Source organism: Lutzomyia longipalpis, chromosome 3 (assembly GCF_024334085.1).
Source record: "Lutzomyia longipalpis isolate SR_M1_2022 chromosome 3, ASM2433408v1".
In the NCBI taxonomy this organism is placed as follows: domain Eukaryota; kingdom Metazoa; phylum Arthropoda; class Insecta; order Diptera; family Psychodidae; genus Lutzomyia; species Lutzomyia longipalpis.
Window position 1 is genome coordinate 21175850 of NC_074709.1, and position 13663 is coordinate 21189512.

At 38.1% G+C, this 13663-nt stretch overlaps 3 protein-coding genes across 4 annotated transcripts; 1 reads left to right on the forward strand and 2 right to left on the reverse strand.

Annotated features, from left to right (window-relative positions):
* Nucleotides 1-3355: 3355 nt before the first annotated feature.
* On the reverse strand, nt 3356-4725 carry LOC129792667 (CDK-activating kinase assembly factor MAT1). The gene is made up of 3 exons (XM_055831974.1): nt 4403-4725; nt 3624-4335; nt 3356-3557 (listed from the first exon to the last, which is right to left on the reverse strand). Exons 1-3 carry the CDS (start codon nt 4524-4526, stop codon nt 3464-3466), a joined length of 930 nt encoding a protein of 309 aa, XP_055687949.1. The 5' UTR covers nt 4527-4725; the 3' UTR covers nt 3356-3463.
* LOC129792648 (inactive selenide, water dikinase-like protein) lies at nt 4724-8860 on the forward strand. The gene is made up of 3 exons (XM_055831941.1): nt 4724-5119; nt 5303-5899; nt 7628-8860. The coding sequence occupies exons 2-3, from the start codon at nt 5378-5380 to the stop codon at nt 8309-8311; spliced, it is 1206 nt and encodes a 401-aa protein (XP_055687916.1). The 5' UTR covers nt 4724-5119; nt 5303-5377; the 3' UTR covers nt 8312-8860.
* LOC129792581 (tudor domain-containing protein 5) lies at nt 8642-13323 on the reverse strand. Of its 2 annotated transcripts, none has more exons than XM_055831785.1 (5): nt 13197-13323; nt 11634-13044; nt 11089-11566; nt 9463-9506; nt 8642-9261 (listed from the first exon to the last, which is right to left on the reverse strand). In XM_055831785.1, the coding sequence occupies exons 2-5, from the start codon at nt 13037-13039 to the stop codon at nt 8877-8879; spliced, it is 2313 nt and encodes a 770-aa protein (XP_055687760.1). In that variant the 5' UTR covers nt 13040-13044; nt 13197-13323; the 3' UTR covers nt 8642-8876. The 2 variants fall into 2 exon arrangements, with proteins under 2 accessions (XP_055687760.1, XP_055687761.1); XM_055831786.1 differs by having other exon boundaries at nt 9158-9261; nt 9459-9506.
* Nucleotides 13324-13663: the final 340 nt, after the last annotated feature.

A 13663-nucleotide genomic window follows, 5' to 3' on the forward strand; every position in this document is an offset into this window, starting at 1 on the left:
AATCAAAAAATTCCCTTTTTTTTTGCTCTCTGCCTTCTCCCTTATGTACACGCGAGACTCACATGAGAGTAAATGGTGATGCTTTTGCCGACTTCTTTTGACTCTCTTGTCTTCTTCATTCACATTCACCCAATCTTCCTTTGGCAATAATCATCAGTTTTGCCCCATGCATCGGTTTTCTTCTGTGTCTACTACCTTGTGAGAGATGCCGATGGCAGCAGGATCAGACATGTGAAAAGGTGGCAACACAGGGAGCAAGTCATCTGTATTGAAAAAAAATACTTTTATACGATTTATTTCTTATGAGAAATTCCCTTTTTGGACCTTACGGGGTATCCGAATAAATGCGGAGATTGAGATCACAGCACGTGGACCGAAAAACTTCTGCTTAGAATTTATTCTTCTTTCAAATTCTTCAAGAACACGCGCATGATCTATGAAATTTGTACGCCCCTGAATTTTGGCGCCCTAAATGTTAGTTCCAAAAGCCACCACCAACCAACCACTGCACTGCTATTTTTCACTGAAGAGAAAATGAGATGAATGACGTCACTGATACTGTTTCATTCCCACGATAGATTTTTCACAATTTTCTCGCGTTTTTCACTGAATTTTCACGGAAAATTGTGTTTTTTTGTGACCAGAAAACGACGTCGACAGTTCAAAATGTTCAAAGTGTTCAAAATTCTCACCAAAAAAATTTCGTGGAAAAAAAATCCAACGAGTTGCGCCCCCTTTTTACTAAAACTCCCCGGGGCCCCCATAAAAATTCCCGACAACTTTTGGTGCCCCAAAAATGAGTTTTTCCCGGAAAAATAAATATTTCAAAATTTTTCCGCACAACTACAAACAAACATTTCACGCACACAATTAAAAAATCACACCTACATAAAATGCCAGAGTGAGAGGAAGGTATTTATTTTTCTCATGCCATCTCGTTTTTCATAACACACGTGGGAAATGCCACGCCTTCCGGCAAATTAAACTCCGCCTTCTGCATTTTTTGTTGCTTTGTGTGCAAAAAACAATCTAAAAAATCTATGTGTGGGTAAAAGGGGTTTATCAGTAACAAGAATGGCATGAGAAAAATACTTTCTTCTCACTCTGGCATTTTGTGTAGGTGAGTTTTTTTGAGTGTGTGCGTGAAATGTTTGTTTGTAGTTGTGCGGAAAAATTTTAAAATATTTATTTTTCCGGGAAAAACTCATTTTTGCAACTTGGGCCTGCGCTGGAAATGCTTAGGGGGGCCCCGGGGAGCTTCAGCAAAAATTTGGGGGCGCAATTCGCCGGATTAAAAAAAACATTTTATACGACTTTTTCTGGCGGAAAGGAATTGATGGCGGAATGTATGAAGGATGATCCTCTATCGCAGAACAATTTTAACCCATTCCATCTTGTAGAGGATCAAAAAACATTGAAGAATCGCGAGAGAAACTCCCCAAAATCCACTGGGATCACATCGAAAAGTGCAAATAAAAATTGCCAAAAAATTCAAATATTGCGACGCCATTCGACGTTTTTTTCCCTATAAAAAATGTTTCAAAAGTTTTCTGTAGACTTGTCGCTCATTTTCTGTAGAGTTTTTTTCTAGTCAAAATAAATGTTTATTTTTTCGTTTCTGGAGTGATTTCTACATCTAAATCTGTGAAATCTTCTGCTCCTTGGAAGTCTGTGCATCTAATGATACTCTCAAAGCACTGAGAAAACAAACTAATTGCGAGTTTATTGCTGTGAATAATTTCATGAGACTTCCGGATGTCTTGACATTGCAGCCTCCTCGAGAGTGGATGCAACAAGGAGGAGGACATGGAATTTCTGTTCACTACCCATTGATTCAATTTCAATGTGCCGGAGCAAATCTTTCGCTTCCGGAAGTCCCAATTTCTACAGAAAAACCTCGTGGGCATTCTGCAGAAAAGAACTCTGAGAGGCAAAATGAGAGTTGAGAATCACTTTTGTCAGCTCCAGGAAGTCATTGCTCTTGGGAAAGATGTATGGGAAGACGGTGATGAAGATTTTTTGACTTCCTCAGTGTTACAATCCGCGGAAGGAGACTTTCCGGAGGAATCCCAGAATAGCTTTGAGGGCAGTTAGTTCTGCGACTCTCAGAAATGTCTTCCGTGCTGGTCATGATTTGCTTGATGACTCCGTCGAATGTTTCCGGATACTGACTACTAAACTGATTTCTACATCTGAATCAGGTATATTGCGCTGGATGGGATTCAACTCGTAAGATTTGCTTAAATTCTCACTGCCAAAAAGGCCCAAAAAAATGTAAAAATATTTGTTTTGATTTGCAAGGGGCTGGTTCTATCAACCTCCCTCAGCTTCATTTCGCTGTGCATCACCTGATTTAGATGTAGAAATCACTCCAGAAACGAAAAAATAAACATTTATTTTGACTAGAAAAAAACTCTACAGAAAATGAGCGACAAGTCTACAGAAAACTTTTGAAACATTTTTTATAGGGAAAAAAACGTCGGATGGCGTCGCAATATTTGAATTTTTTTGCAATTTTTATTTGCACTTTTCGATGTGATCCCAGTGGATTTTGGGGAGTTTCTCTCGCGATTCTTCAATGTTTTTTGATCCTCTACAAGATGGAATGGGTTAAAATTGTTCTGCGATAGAGGATCATCCTTCATACATTCCGCCATCAATTCCTTTTGAATGTTTTGAACTGGCGATGCCAATCGACGCGGCGTCGCTTCCTGGTCACAAAAAAGGTAATTTCGCTGGGAAATTCGGTGGAAAACGCGAGAAAATTGCGAAAAACTGAAAGTGTGAGGGAGACGGATAGCAGGAAAATGCGTCCATCTCATTTTCTCTTTAACAAAATGTACCAAAAAGAGCGCGAATTTCAAAAAGTAGTCAAAAAAGCATGAATTTTATATGGGGGCGCTACGAAGGGGGGCTCTGGGGGGAGAATGAAAGTCGTTGGTGAAAACCGCCTGGTATCAGTAGTCTCTGTACCAAATTTCATCGCGATCGGACCAACGGTGTGGAAATGCATAGAGGAACGAAATTATAGAGAGACCTTTCTAGATAAATTTTTGTAACTTTCTCGCATTTTCCCCAAAATTTAATGGGAAAAAATTGGGGATTTCGGCCTCTCAGGAGGGGATTCTTCTGTGTGTTTGGGGCATAGGAAAAACGAATTATTAGTAAAAAAAAATCAGTTATAAAAAAACGCGGGCAGTGTAATTTAAAAATCAGCGAATAGTGTTTAGTCGACGATTCTAAACCAAGTTCTAAACGATTCTTAACCCCATTTTCCCTCCAAAACTAAAAAAAAGGCAGAGAAAGCCGGAAAAGTGAAAAACGCAACTGCAGGATTTTCAAAGAAATTACATGATTATTCAAAAAAAAATCTTTTATTATTTAATTTGAAAATTACATACCTTTATAAAATAAAATAAAAAACTTAATATGAGGCATCTCGGGCATCTTCTAGGAATAATTATTAATCATACAATCCTTGTAGCGCCTCCTGAAGAGCTCGCTGACATGCTAAGACCGCAGTGTATCCTCCAGCTCTTTCTTGGGCAGTTTCAGCACTAGAATATTAACAAAAATTATTAAGTAAAGGACGAAAAAAAGTATTTTTAATAGTTGAATTTTACCGAATATGCTTGATGTAACCATCAGAGATGATTTCTTCTGCACTCGGTGGTTCCGGACCATCAAATATCCTCGTAATGGATTTGTATATGTACATTGGACCTTCCTCTAGCTTCGGGACCGGCAGGAAGCCCTGCTGTCCACCTCGAGTAAATTTAATTCCAGTGGAGAATTGTGTGGCCTTAGCCACCGGGACTACCTTGGCCTCCTCCAGCGTCTGTTCTGCCTTTTTTGCGTACACACTTACAATCTCTGCGGCATTTTGATGACTGGACGTCAGCTCATCAATGAGGGCTTCCTTCTCGCGCTGTTTCTTCTTTTTGTTCTCTTGTTCCAGCAACTCCAACTGTTTCCGTCGCTCTTCTCCAATTTGCTTTTCTTCCTCGAGAAGTTCATCGAGTTCGTATTCTTCACGTCCAATGCGACTCTTGTTCTTCGTGATGATTTCCCTGTTTTCCTTCTTGTACTGCTCAATTCGCTTATTTGTATTCACAATGTCAATATCATTGGATAGATTGAAGATTATCGTTTCTATTTCCTCAAGGTAGTCATTGTATTCTTCTAGCGTTTCAAAATCATCCTCCTTCTTGTTGTAGTCCCTCAAAATACGTTTCCGGATGTTTACTTCCTTCTCCACCATTGGATCTTCGAAGAGCTGAATGCGGTAGTTGCTGCGCCTAAGAGGAACATTGCATTCCGGACAAGCTCCAGATCCTGTTGGACAAAACAAATCATTTTTCTCAATAATTCTCACTTAAAGGATAATTTCTGAGTGTTTTACCTTTAAGGAAAAGCAAGTCAACACAGCTCTCACAGAGTGTATGTCCACAGATATTTACCATAAGCTTCAGGGAAGGATTCCGGTATTTTGTTGTTTTACACCGGGGACAAACTTGGTCATCCATTTTGAGGTTATGTGCAGAATTTGCCAAATATCTCTCGAAATATAGACGAATTATTGATTCTTTCACAATAAACGAATGGATATTATCATAATTTAGCGTCTCACAATAAAATCAGCGGGTATTTTTTGAGAAAATAAAAGAATCAAAGAAAAATAATTTTGTGCAATCTTTGTTGACAGAATGGAATTTGATGTTTTCGATAGTGCTCGTGTGGCGTCGCCACCATCGGGCTCCACAAGATGATTACAAATTTTCTCGTGAAAAGCGTGAAAACTCCCATGAAAAGTGTCATGGAGTAGTCTGGAGGGAAATAGATCGGCCAGAGTTTCATTAGACATGCCTTCTGGGTGGATTTAGCATTAGATTCTACATTAATTAGTTATTTCAAAAGACCGATGAGGAGGCATATTAGTAATTGACGGCTCCCGATTTCTCATCGGCCAATGAGAACGCCGCAAAATTTCCCCTGCGCATGCCCCTCGGTGAAACATCGGGTCCATAGCTATAAAGTATATAGAGAGGCAAATTGCTTGTGTTTGCATTTTGTGCGTTTGAAGCGGCATTTTTGGCTGATTTTTGCATCAAAAATCAAGGTAAGTGCACCGTGGGGGCGCCCGGGGGTGCCATGCGTTTGGGGCGCATGGAGGAAATGTTTCAAGTTTGCGGGGGAATGTTGGAATTGCGATTCCATGGTACATGGTGTTCTGTGGGCTTTGGGGGAATGCGACTATTTGCAGTCCGCCATCTTGAGCGTCGCGGCTGTTTCTCCCTTTCAGGCGGTCTTTTGGGGCATAAATCCCGGACAAAGATACTTCACTGAGGATAAGTAGGCATAAATACGGATTACCACGATGGGTGACTACCAGAATGTGGGGCAAGATGCATTGGGATTGGCAGCTGTGGAGCTCCAGGGCAACTCTCTTGGGCTTCGGCGTCCCTTCGATCCGACTGCCCATGACTTGGAGGGCACCTTCCGGCTGACGCGTTTCGCCGATTTAAAGGGGCGCGGCTGCAAAGTACCCCAGGAGGTACTCACGAAGCTCGTGTCATCACTACAGCAGGACTACTCATCGCAGGAGCATGAATCTCACTTCATGCACATGTCCGTGCCCCGCATTGGCATTGGACTCGATTGTTCGGTGACGCCCCTTCGTCATGGGGGCCTCTGTCTCGTGCAAACCACCGATTTCTTCTACCCCATTGTCGATGATCCCTACATGATGGGGAAGATTGCGTGCGCCAATGTCCTGAGTGATCTCTACGCCATGGGGGTCACGGAGTGCGACAACATGCTGATGCTCCTTGCGGTCAGTACCAAGATGACGGAAAAGGAGCGAGATGTCGTCATTCCCCTCATTATGCGTGGCTTTAAGGTGAGAATTTTTGTTTCTTTTCTTATCTATTAGTTCTTTAAGAATTTTATTTGTTTTTTTCTTTTAAATGACTCCTAATAGAATTCTGAAATTAATTCTTCCTAAATAAAAAAAATATCACAGAAATATTAACCCTTTGAGGACCGTTGGGTCATACGATGACCAAAACATTTAAAACATTTTATTTACTCGTTTTCAATGTTTATCGTGGAAGTTAAAGGGTTAAATCATTTTATTAACCCTTTAATATTATTAAAAAAATCATTTTGATAAAGGTAAAAAAATCATAGAGAGAGTTCTAGAATTAACCCATTTCTGCCCGTAGTCTCACTTACGATACACACGTAGAAGAATTTTTAAGGATTATTTTGAATTCATTTTTTTAATTAATTCTGCTTGATTATTTCTTTTTTTTCGATTAAATAATCGATCCAGAAAAAGAATTTCATTCATTTTCTTTCGGAGTTTTTTTTAGGAGTTGAATCAATGAGTTCAATTCTATAATCATGAAAAGCTTTGATTTTCCAATTTTTTGTAAATTCCTAAATCAGGGAGTTCTTAATTGTTAAAAAAAAAACATAACTTCAATTTACTTGTTTTCTTTTATTCCTTTAAAAGTGTTATAGTCATATTTTCACGATAAAAGTGATTTTCTAAAATTAATTTGCAATGAAATCATTAAAATAAAATTATAAAGTTTTAAATTAATTGTGAAAACTTAATTTTTGTGATTTTCTTATTTTAAAAATTTTCAAAACTTCTGTCTGCAATTTTCTTGCCTATTGCTGCATTTTTTTAAGTCATCTGCTAACGTATTTCGCCGTAAGAATTCAAGAAAACAAACTAACTCAAATATCTCAAAAACCAAGAAAATTTCAAAATCTTAGAATACCGAATTTTGATTTTTCTTGATTTCTTTAAAATCACGATTTATTTATTTTCTTTTTCCCTGAAAAAAAAAACCCAATATTTTTGTTTTGAATAATGACGCCAACTTTTTTCTTTTATTTATTTAATGTTTTTTTTTTAAATTTATCTATTGGACCAATTTTGATTAAAATTTGTAGAAATGATCTTCAAAACAAAAGAAAAACTAGAGAATTAAGTTTTTTTTCAAATCAGATTTATTTCCTTCGAGTTATAGAGCGACCTGGAAAAAGAATTATCAATATGTCTCGTATATTTGATCATTTTCAATCGATCAAGTGTTTTCAAGAGCAAGCAGAAAGCAGAGACTGAAAAAATTAGGGATTGATTCTATGAAAAATCTTTTATTTTCTATAACCTTGAAAATTGTAAGACTCTTACAATTTTCGTTTTAAAATCGTCTAATTGACGTTATTAAAGAAAATTAAAAAAAAAACTGTTGTTCCAAAAATCAGTTAAAAAGTTCTTTAAAAAGTCATGGAATCTGTCAAAATCTTAAAAGATTTACACAGAATCCATCCAGATGTCTTTAAAGTTGTCGTATTTTAAAAGGAAAATAAAAGATTTACAGTTTACAGAAATCTTTAAAGAGATCTTCTAAGATTCCCGAAAAACATTTTTCCCGATTTCTTTTCCTTTTACAACCAAAGCAAGAAGCAAACTGTCAAAATCTTTTAAATCTTTTACACAGAATACCCCAAAAAAAACAAGAAAAGACCAGAAATTTTTTTTAGCACAATCAACACCTAAAATTGAATTTTTCTTAACATTTCTCTCTCTCTCTTTCTCTTTAATCAACAGGATTCTGCCCTCGAAGCTGGTTGCTCTGTAACAGGGGGACAGAGTGTTGTCAATCCATGGTGCACAATTGGTGGTGTTGCTTCGACAATATGCCAACCAAATGAATACATTGTGCCCGATAATGCCGTCGTGGGGGATGTTCTTGTGCTCACGAAGCCCCTGGGCACGCAAGTGGCTGTCAATGCGCACCAATGGCTGGATCAGCCTGAACGCTGGAATCGTATTAAGCTGGTGGTGACGGAGGAGGATGTGCGGAAGGCATACCATCGTGCCATGGACTCAATGGCACGTCTCAATCGTATCGCTGCACGCCTCATGCACAAGTACAATGCCCACGGGTCCACGGATGTGACGGGATTCGGGCTGCTGGGGCACGCTCAGACGCTTGCGTCGCACCAGAAGAATGAAGTTAGCTTCGTCATTCACAATCTGCCGGTTATTGCGAAAATGGCAGCAGTGGCAAAGGCATGCGGCAACATGTTCCAACTCCTTCAGGGTCACTCCGCTGAGACATCCGGGGGCTTGCTCATCTGCTTGCCACGTGAACAAGCGGCGGCGTATTGTAAGGATATTGAGAAGCAAGAGGGCTACCAAGCGTGGATTATTGGCATTGTGGAGAAGGGCAACAGGACAGCTCGTATTATCGATAAGCCAAGGGTCATTGAGGTTCCTGCTAAGGATTAAATGCAAAATTCCCCCCCCCCCCCATCCAAATGCTTATCATTCGAAAATTAGAATATTTCTCTTATCTCTCTTTGTATTCCCGAAAAAAAAAATCCCAAAATTTAATTACTAAGAAATGGCATTTCTACTATTCATAGAAAAAAAAATATTTTATTTGAGAAGAAAAATTGGTAAAAGGCTATTTTTCAAAAAAGAAAAAAAAAACATTTTCTGTATAATGAAGTTTTTGCAAGAAAGAACTTTTATTTCCAACATAAAGAATATCAGTGTTTGTCCATGAAATAAAGGAAAACAATTCTGTTCATTTTGTCTCAAGAAATAAACTCGTAATTACAAAAAAAAATATAAATTCCATTTATTAAGGCACATTTCACGTTAATATTTTTTCTTTTAAGGAAATAAAAATAACAGAGTAAATAAAAAAAATATAATATTTGGTATTTCATTTGATGGCGGTTAATTCTTCGCTTTGTTCTTGTTGACCAGATCTTGAATGCCCTACATTCGACAGCTCAAAAAGCGGGAATTGAGGATGGCGGTTTTTTCTTTCTTTCTTTAAAAATTCTCAATCATCGGAAAATGTAATACTAAATGGATTTGGACGTCGTGTAAGGATCTTTTGGTCAAATGGGATATTGAGATTGTCCAGGGGAATGTCTTTTTTGGCACAATTTGAGAAAAAGTTCTCCACAGGAGAGGAGGAGGCTGTCATGTCGTACGCTGGACGTACAATAACACGAATATTCTTTTCACGCAGACTCCCAATGAAGGGATTATTCTCATTGAGGTACAACGTTCGTTCCTCCTCCTCTGTCCTCGTGTCCTCCGTGTCATCGAAATTAATTTCCTCACTTGTATTGTCAATTTTTGGCTCATACTCAATTCCGAGCCTATGATATTCCAGCAATTCGGAATATGTCGGATATTGGCCAGATATTAGTTCATCAAAGCTGTGGGGGTGGGAGAGAGAACAAAAAAAAGATTGCGTTGTTTTCGTGATTTCTTGCACTTTGTTAGAAGTCTAATTTTTTTGTAAAATTCTAATTTGTTATCCCTTCCTATTCTCATGTATATAATTCGCATTCAGCTGGGATATCCCAGGTACTTTAGGAATTAAAAAAATAAAGAGAAACATAAGTTTTCAAACCTACGTGGGAGCGTGGCTTCTGTAGAACTCCATGTAGTCTTCCAAATCCTATTACAAGAAAATAAAGAAAAAATATATTAGTTAAATTCAGTTTGAATTAATTTTGAAGGAATATTTATTTGCGAAATTAATTTAAACTCAATAGAAAAAAAAGAATTTAAATTCAGATTTTATAAAAAAAATCTGTCGTATAGTTCCAGTGGCGTAGCCAGAAATTTATTCAGGAGGTGTAGTTTTTTTTTTAAAAAATTCTTCTTTTATTAAAAAAAAAACTTTAAAACGATTAAAATGGCATAGAAGTTGAGGTTTATGACAATTGAGATTTTTAAAATTATTTCAACTGCTGACAATTTGTCTATGAATGTTTTTAACGTTTGACATTTCTTCATAGACAGAAAATTCAAGAATTGAAGTGTTTTAGAATATTCCATTTTATCAAATCTAAAATACGTTAAAAATCTTGAAAATCGAATAAAAAACAATTTGACATCTTTTAAGACGCTTTTGACAATAATTTTTGACATTTGACATTTGTTTTGACGTCTGACACTTCTTTTCTAACGCGTTGTCATACAAAAATGTTTGACGTTTCATTTTTTTACATTTGACAATTCTTTCCAACGTAGAATGTTTGTTATAGAGTTTGAAAATTATCTTTTCTAACTATTTGCAATTTAATTTTCATCATGAAAATAATTTGTTTTGACCTCTAAAGGGCTCGAATTTTTTGAACTAGATTTTTTGAACCTAGATACGCCCCTTTTTTTCTTTAAAAGTTTTGGTTACCTATTTATTTTTTAATTAAAACATTTTGTTTTCTAAAAATATGATTTTTTTTGTTTCAATGATCATTATTTCTAATGAATGCGTTTAATTTCTAACGTTCGATGTTTATATTCAAACGAGTCCATCCTTAAGATGTTAACGCTTTTTTCCCCCTAACAATTGATGATTATTTTCACGTTTTATTTTGTTTCTGTTTAAGGAAAGTACCTTTTCAGTCATTTGACATTCTTTTGTATGACGTTTATTCTAACATTTGACGTTTATTTTAAAGTTTAAAGTTTGTTTCTTCTAAAGTTTTATGCCGCTTTTTTATGTTTATGATTTCGTTGTAATGTTTGACATTTGACGTTTATTCAGTTTTTTTGACGTTCATTCTAACGTTTGATGTTTCTTTTTTAATTTTTGACTTCTATAAAGTTGATTGTTCTTGTTCAAATTAACGTTTCTTTCGGAAATATGTCTTTTTTGACATTTCACATTGTTTCCTAACGTTTCAAGATTCTTTTTCAAACTAATTCAATGTCTAAATTAGTTTTTATTGATCTTTAAAATTAAACCTAAATTTTTAGAGCATTCAAACCCTCATAAATACCTTCCCTGGCTACGCTACTGTTAATGAAAATCATTCATTTAGGTTTATTAGTTAAGATTAACCGTAAAAGTATGTTCGGCAATTTTTTTCTTTCTTAAATTTGAGTGCAAAAAAAAGAAAAAAAGGTTTTATTTTTTCAAAGAAATGAATGGTCAATTCTGTTAAACATGAATTTCAGTTGAGAATTGATTTTTCCAGACAATTTTCAACAAATCTTTAAAAAAAATGATAAAAAATATTCCTTTTACTCACATCATTGTCGTAAACTCTGGCCAATTTATTGTTGATCAGTGCCATGTTTATGTTAACGTGGGGTTTCGTCTTGGGATCAACCAATTCGACGTGCCAGGACCGATCGGGGGCGTAGTACTTGTGCGCCATGGCATAAAGTTCACGATCCATGACGTGTGCCAGGAAGATTCTGGAGATTTCGCAATTCCACGAATCCCCGTACGGTAGAATACCGCTGAGGGAGGCTCGATGACACAGTTGGGGTTTCTCCAGGAAGTCCTTGTGCAGGAAACGAATATCCTCCACTGGGACTGTATTCACTGTGCCGTAGTCAACGTAGTACACACGACACATTGTCCGCTTTTCTAATTGAAAAGGTTCGGAAATGATGCGACCACGATGCCATAGCCCGGTGTACAGAGCAGCAACAATGAGCTTTGGACGGAGTTCGTGAACTTTTGGGGTCAATTTAGCACTCGAATCACGTTCGTAGAATTTCCTTTGGCGAGAAAAAAAAGGAATGTTAATTTCATTGCAAATTTTTTTTTTTTGCTTTTAGGACTTACTCGAGTTGCTCCATGAGTTCTTCAATTTGTCGAATATCCTCTTTTGTTTGGAAGAAAAACTTGTGAGGGTTGTGCATGTCGGAGACAGCAATCTCAGTCCATCCATCGATTGTCAGCACGTTCTGGGTGTGATTGACTGCAATGTCATCCTTGTACGTTGCCATATCCTTGGGTACCATCTGTACCGTGTGGTAAACCCAGTCTGGGAGGGCAGGATCCGATCCACCAGTTGCTTCCGGAACGACTTCATCACATTCAGGGAAGGAATTTGCATCCGACGACACCAAGGCACGCGTTGAGAGGGAAGAAAGATTCAAATTCTCCAATCGCAGGATTGATTGGTTGACCTTCGCGATGAGTTCATCTTCACTGTCACTCTGCATGGAGATTGCAGGTTCGCAGAATTTAATCTCATTGATTGGTGGGGATTCGTTGTAGCCTGGTGGTCGGCTGGCTTTCGTCGTTTCCTTGACAGGTGTCCACATATCAGCAAATTCATCGAGAATATCCTGATTTGTGGGAGATTGGAAGCCAGGTGGTTGAGAGCCAGCAACATTTCGCTGCTTATTCAACGTGGGAGTTGGGGGCTTCTTTATCGGACTCGGGGATTTCCTCTTGACCGTCGAATTCTCGCGACTGTGAGACGTTCTCACTGAAGGAGAATTCGGGACAGGAAGTGGTGGTGTTTTTGCTCTCTCAGGTGGAATATTCTTTGAATTTGACTGCGGTGCCTTCATTTGCGGAGCTGTTTCCGGGTTAAAAGGTTCCGGAACTTGTTTCGGTGGAGTATTCTGCCGCATCCATGCAGATGTGTTTACCGGTTGTTGTATAAATGGTACTTGGATGAAGGCATTGGGGAAGCGTTGCACCATAGCGCCCAGAACTTGTGATGGAATCATCTGGATGGCATTGAAAGGGTACCTCTGCAGGTTGCTGTCCCAATTTCCGTGATACTGCCCCTTCTGCTGCTGAACTCTGTAGTCAATCTGCTGCTGTATTCCATTATGGATGCCATTGCGCTGTGGACCCGGATTGACTCTGCGCTGGAATTGATGCCCACTCGGCCTACTATTTACAAAGCACCTGTTGGCACTTCGATTGAATCTCTCCTTGAACTTCTTATCCGTCTTCTGCACAGCCACCATGTCCTGGATGTGCTTCGACTTGGAATCCTCACTGTGTATCAGCTCGACAACAGCCCCTCTTGCATGTCCGGTAACTTTCACCATTTCCGGAAGGCTGCGCAAGAAGGCAACAGTTGAGGAATAGCCGAGCTTTACGCTGGGAATCTTGTCGTACACCAATGTTTCATAGTCTCTCTCCAACAATTCCACAGTTGTCTTCCCATTGCATGCCACAAGGCAGCTTTTCACATATTTTTTTGTCTCTTCAAGAAGAGAAGTCATTTTGGCTGGAAATGCAAAATTTTAAAAGAAAAAAATTGCGGGATTCTTCCGTGAAGGGATAATGAAAAATGAACGCCTCATTTTTTACACATTTTCCTCCTTTTACGTGCCCTAATCGTGTGCATCTGATTGAAATTTAGCTATAAGGGATTCTTACCTGTACGTTGTATCACTCGAAGCTCATCCAAATTCACAATTTAAGCTTAAAAACTATAAAAGAAGAATTCGTACGCACAATGAAAATTATCCAAAAATCCGCTCCGCATTTGCATTTGAGGTTAGATCGCAAATGTATTGCAGATTGTAGTGCCATCTGCATGTGAACATTCCACCACATTAGCTATTTTTCGCGATTTCCCGCGTTTTCTTAGAATTTTCCACGACCAATGTAGTTTTTTAGGCATAAAAAGCCCTATGGTATTGATTGATGGTGAAAATTTGGAAAATTCATGAAAATAAATGTTATAAAAAAATGTTGCTATAGGCTTCCGGTGTTCGTCAGAGGAAAATTCCCTGGGATTGAGCAGTGTTTACACCAATTTGATAAACATGCACAATGACAGGAGAGCTGTGACGGCGAACACGGCGAGTGATGATGATGATGTATGACACACAGAAAGAGGG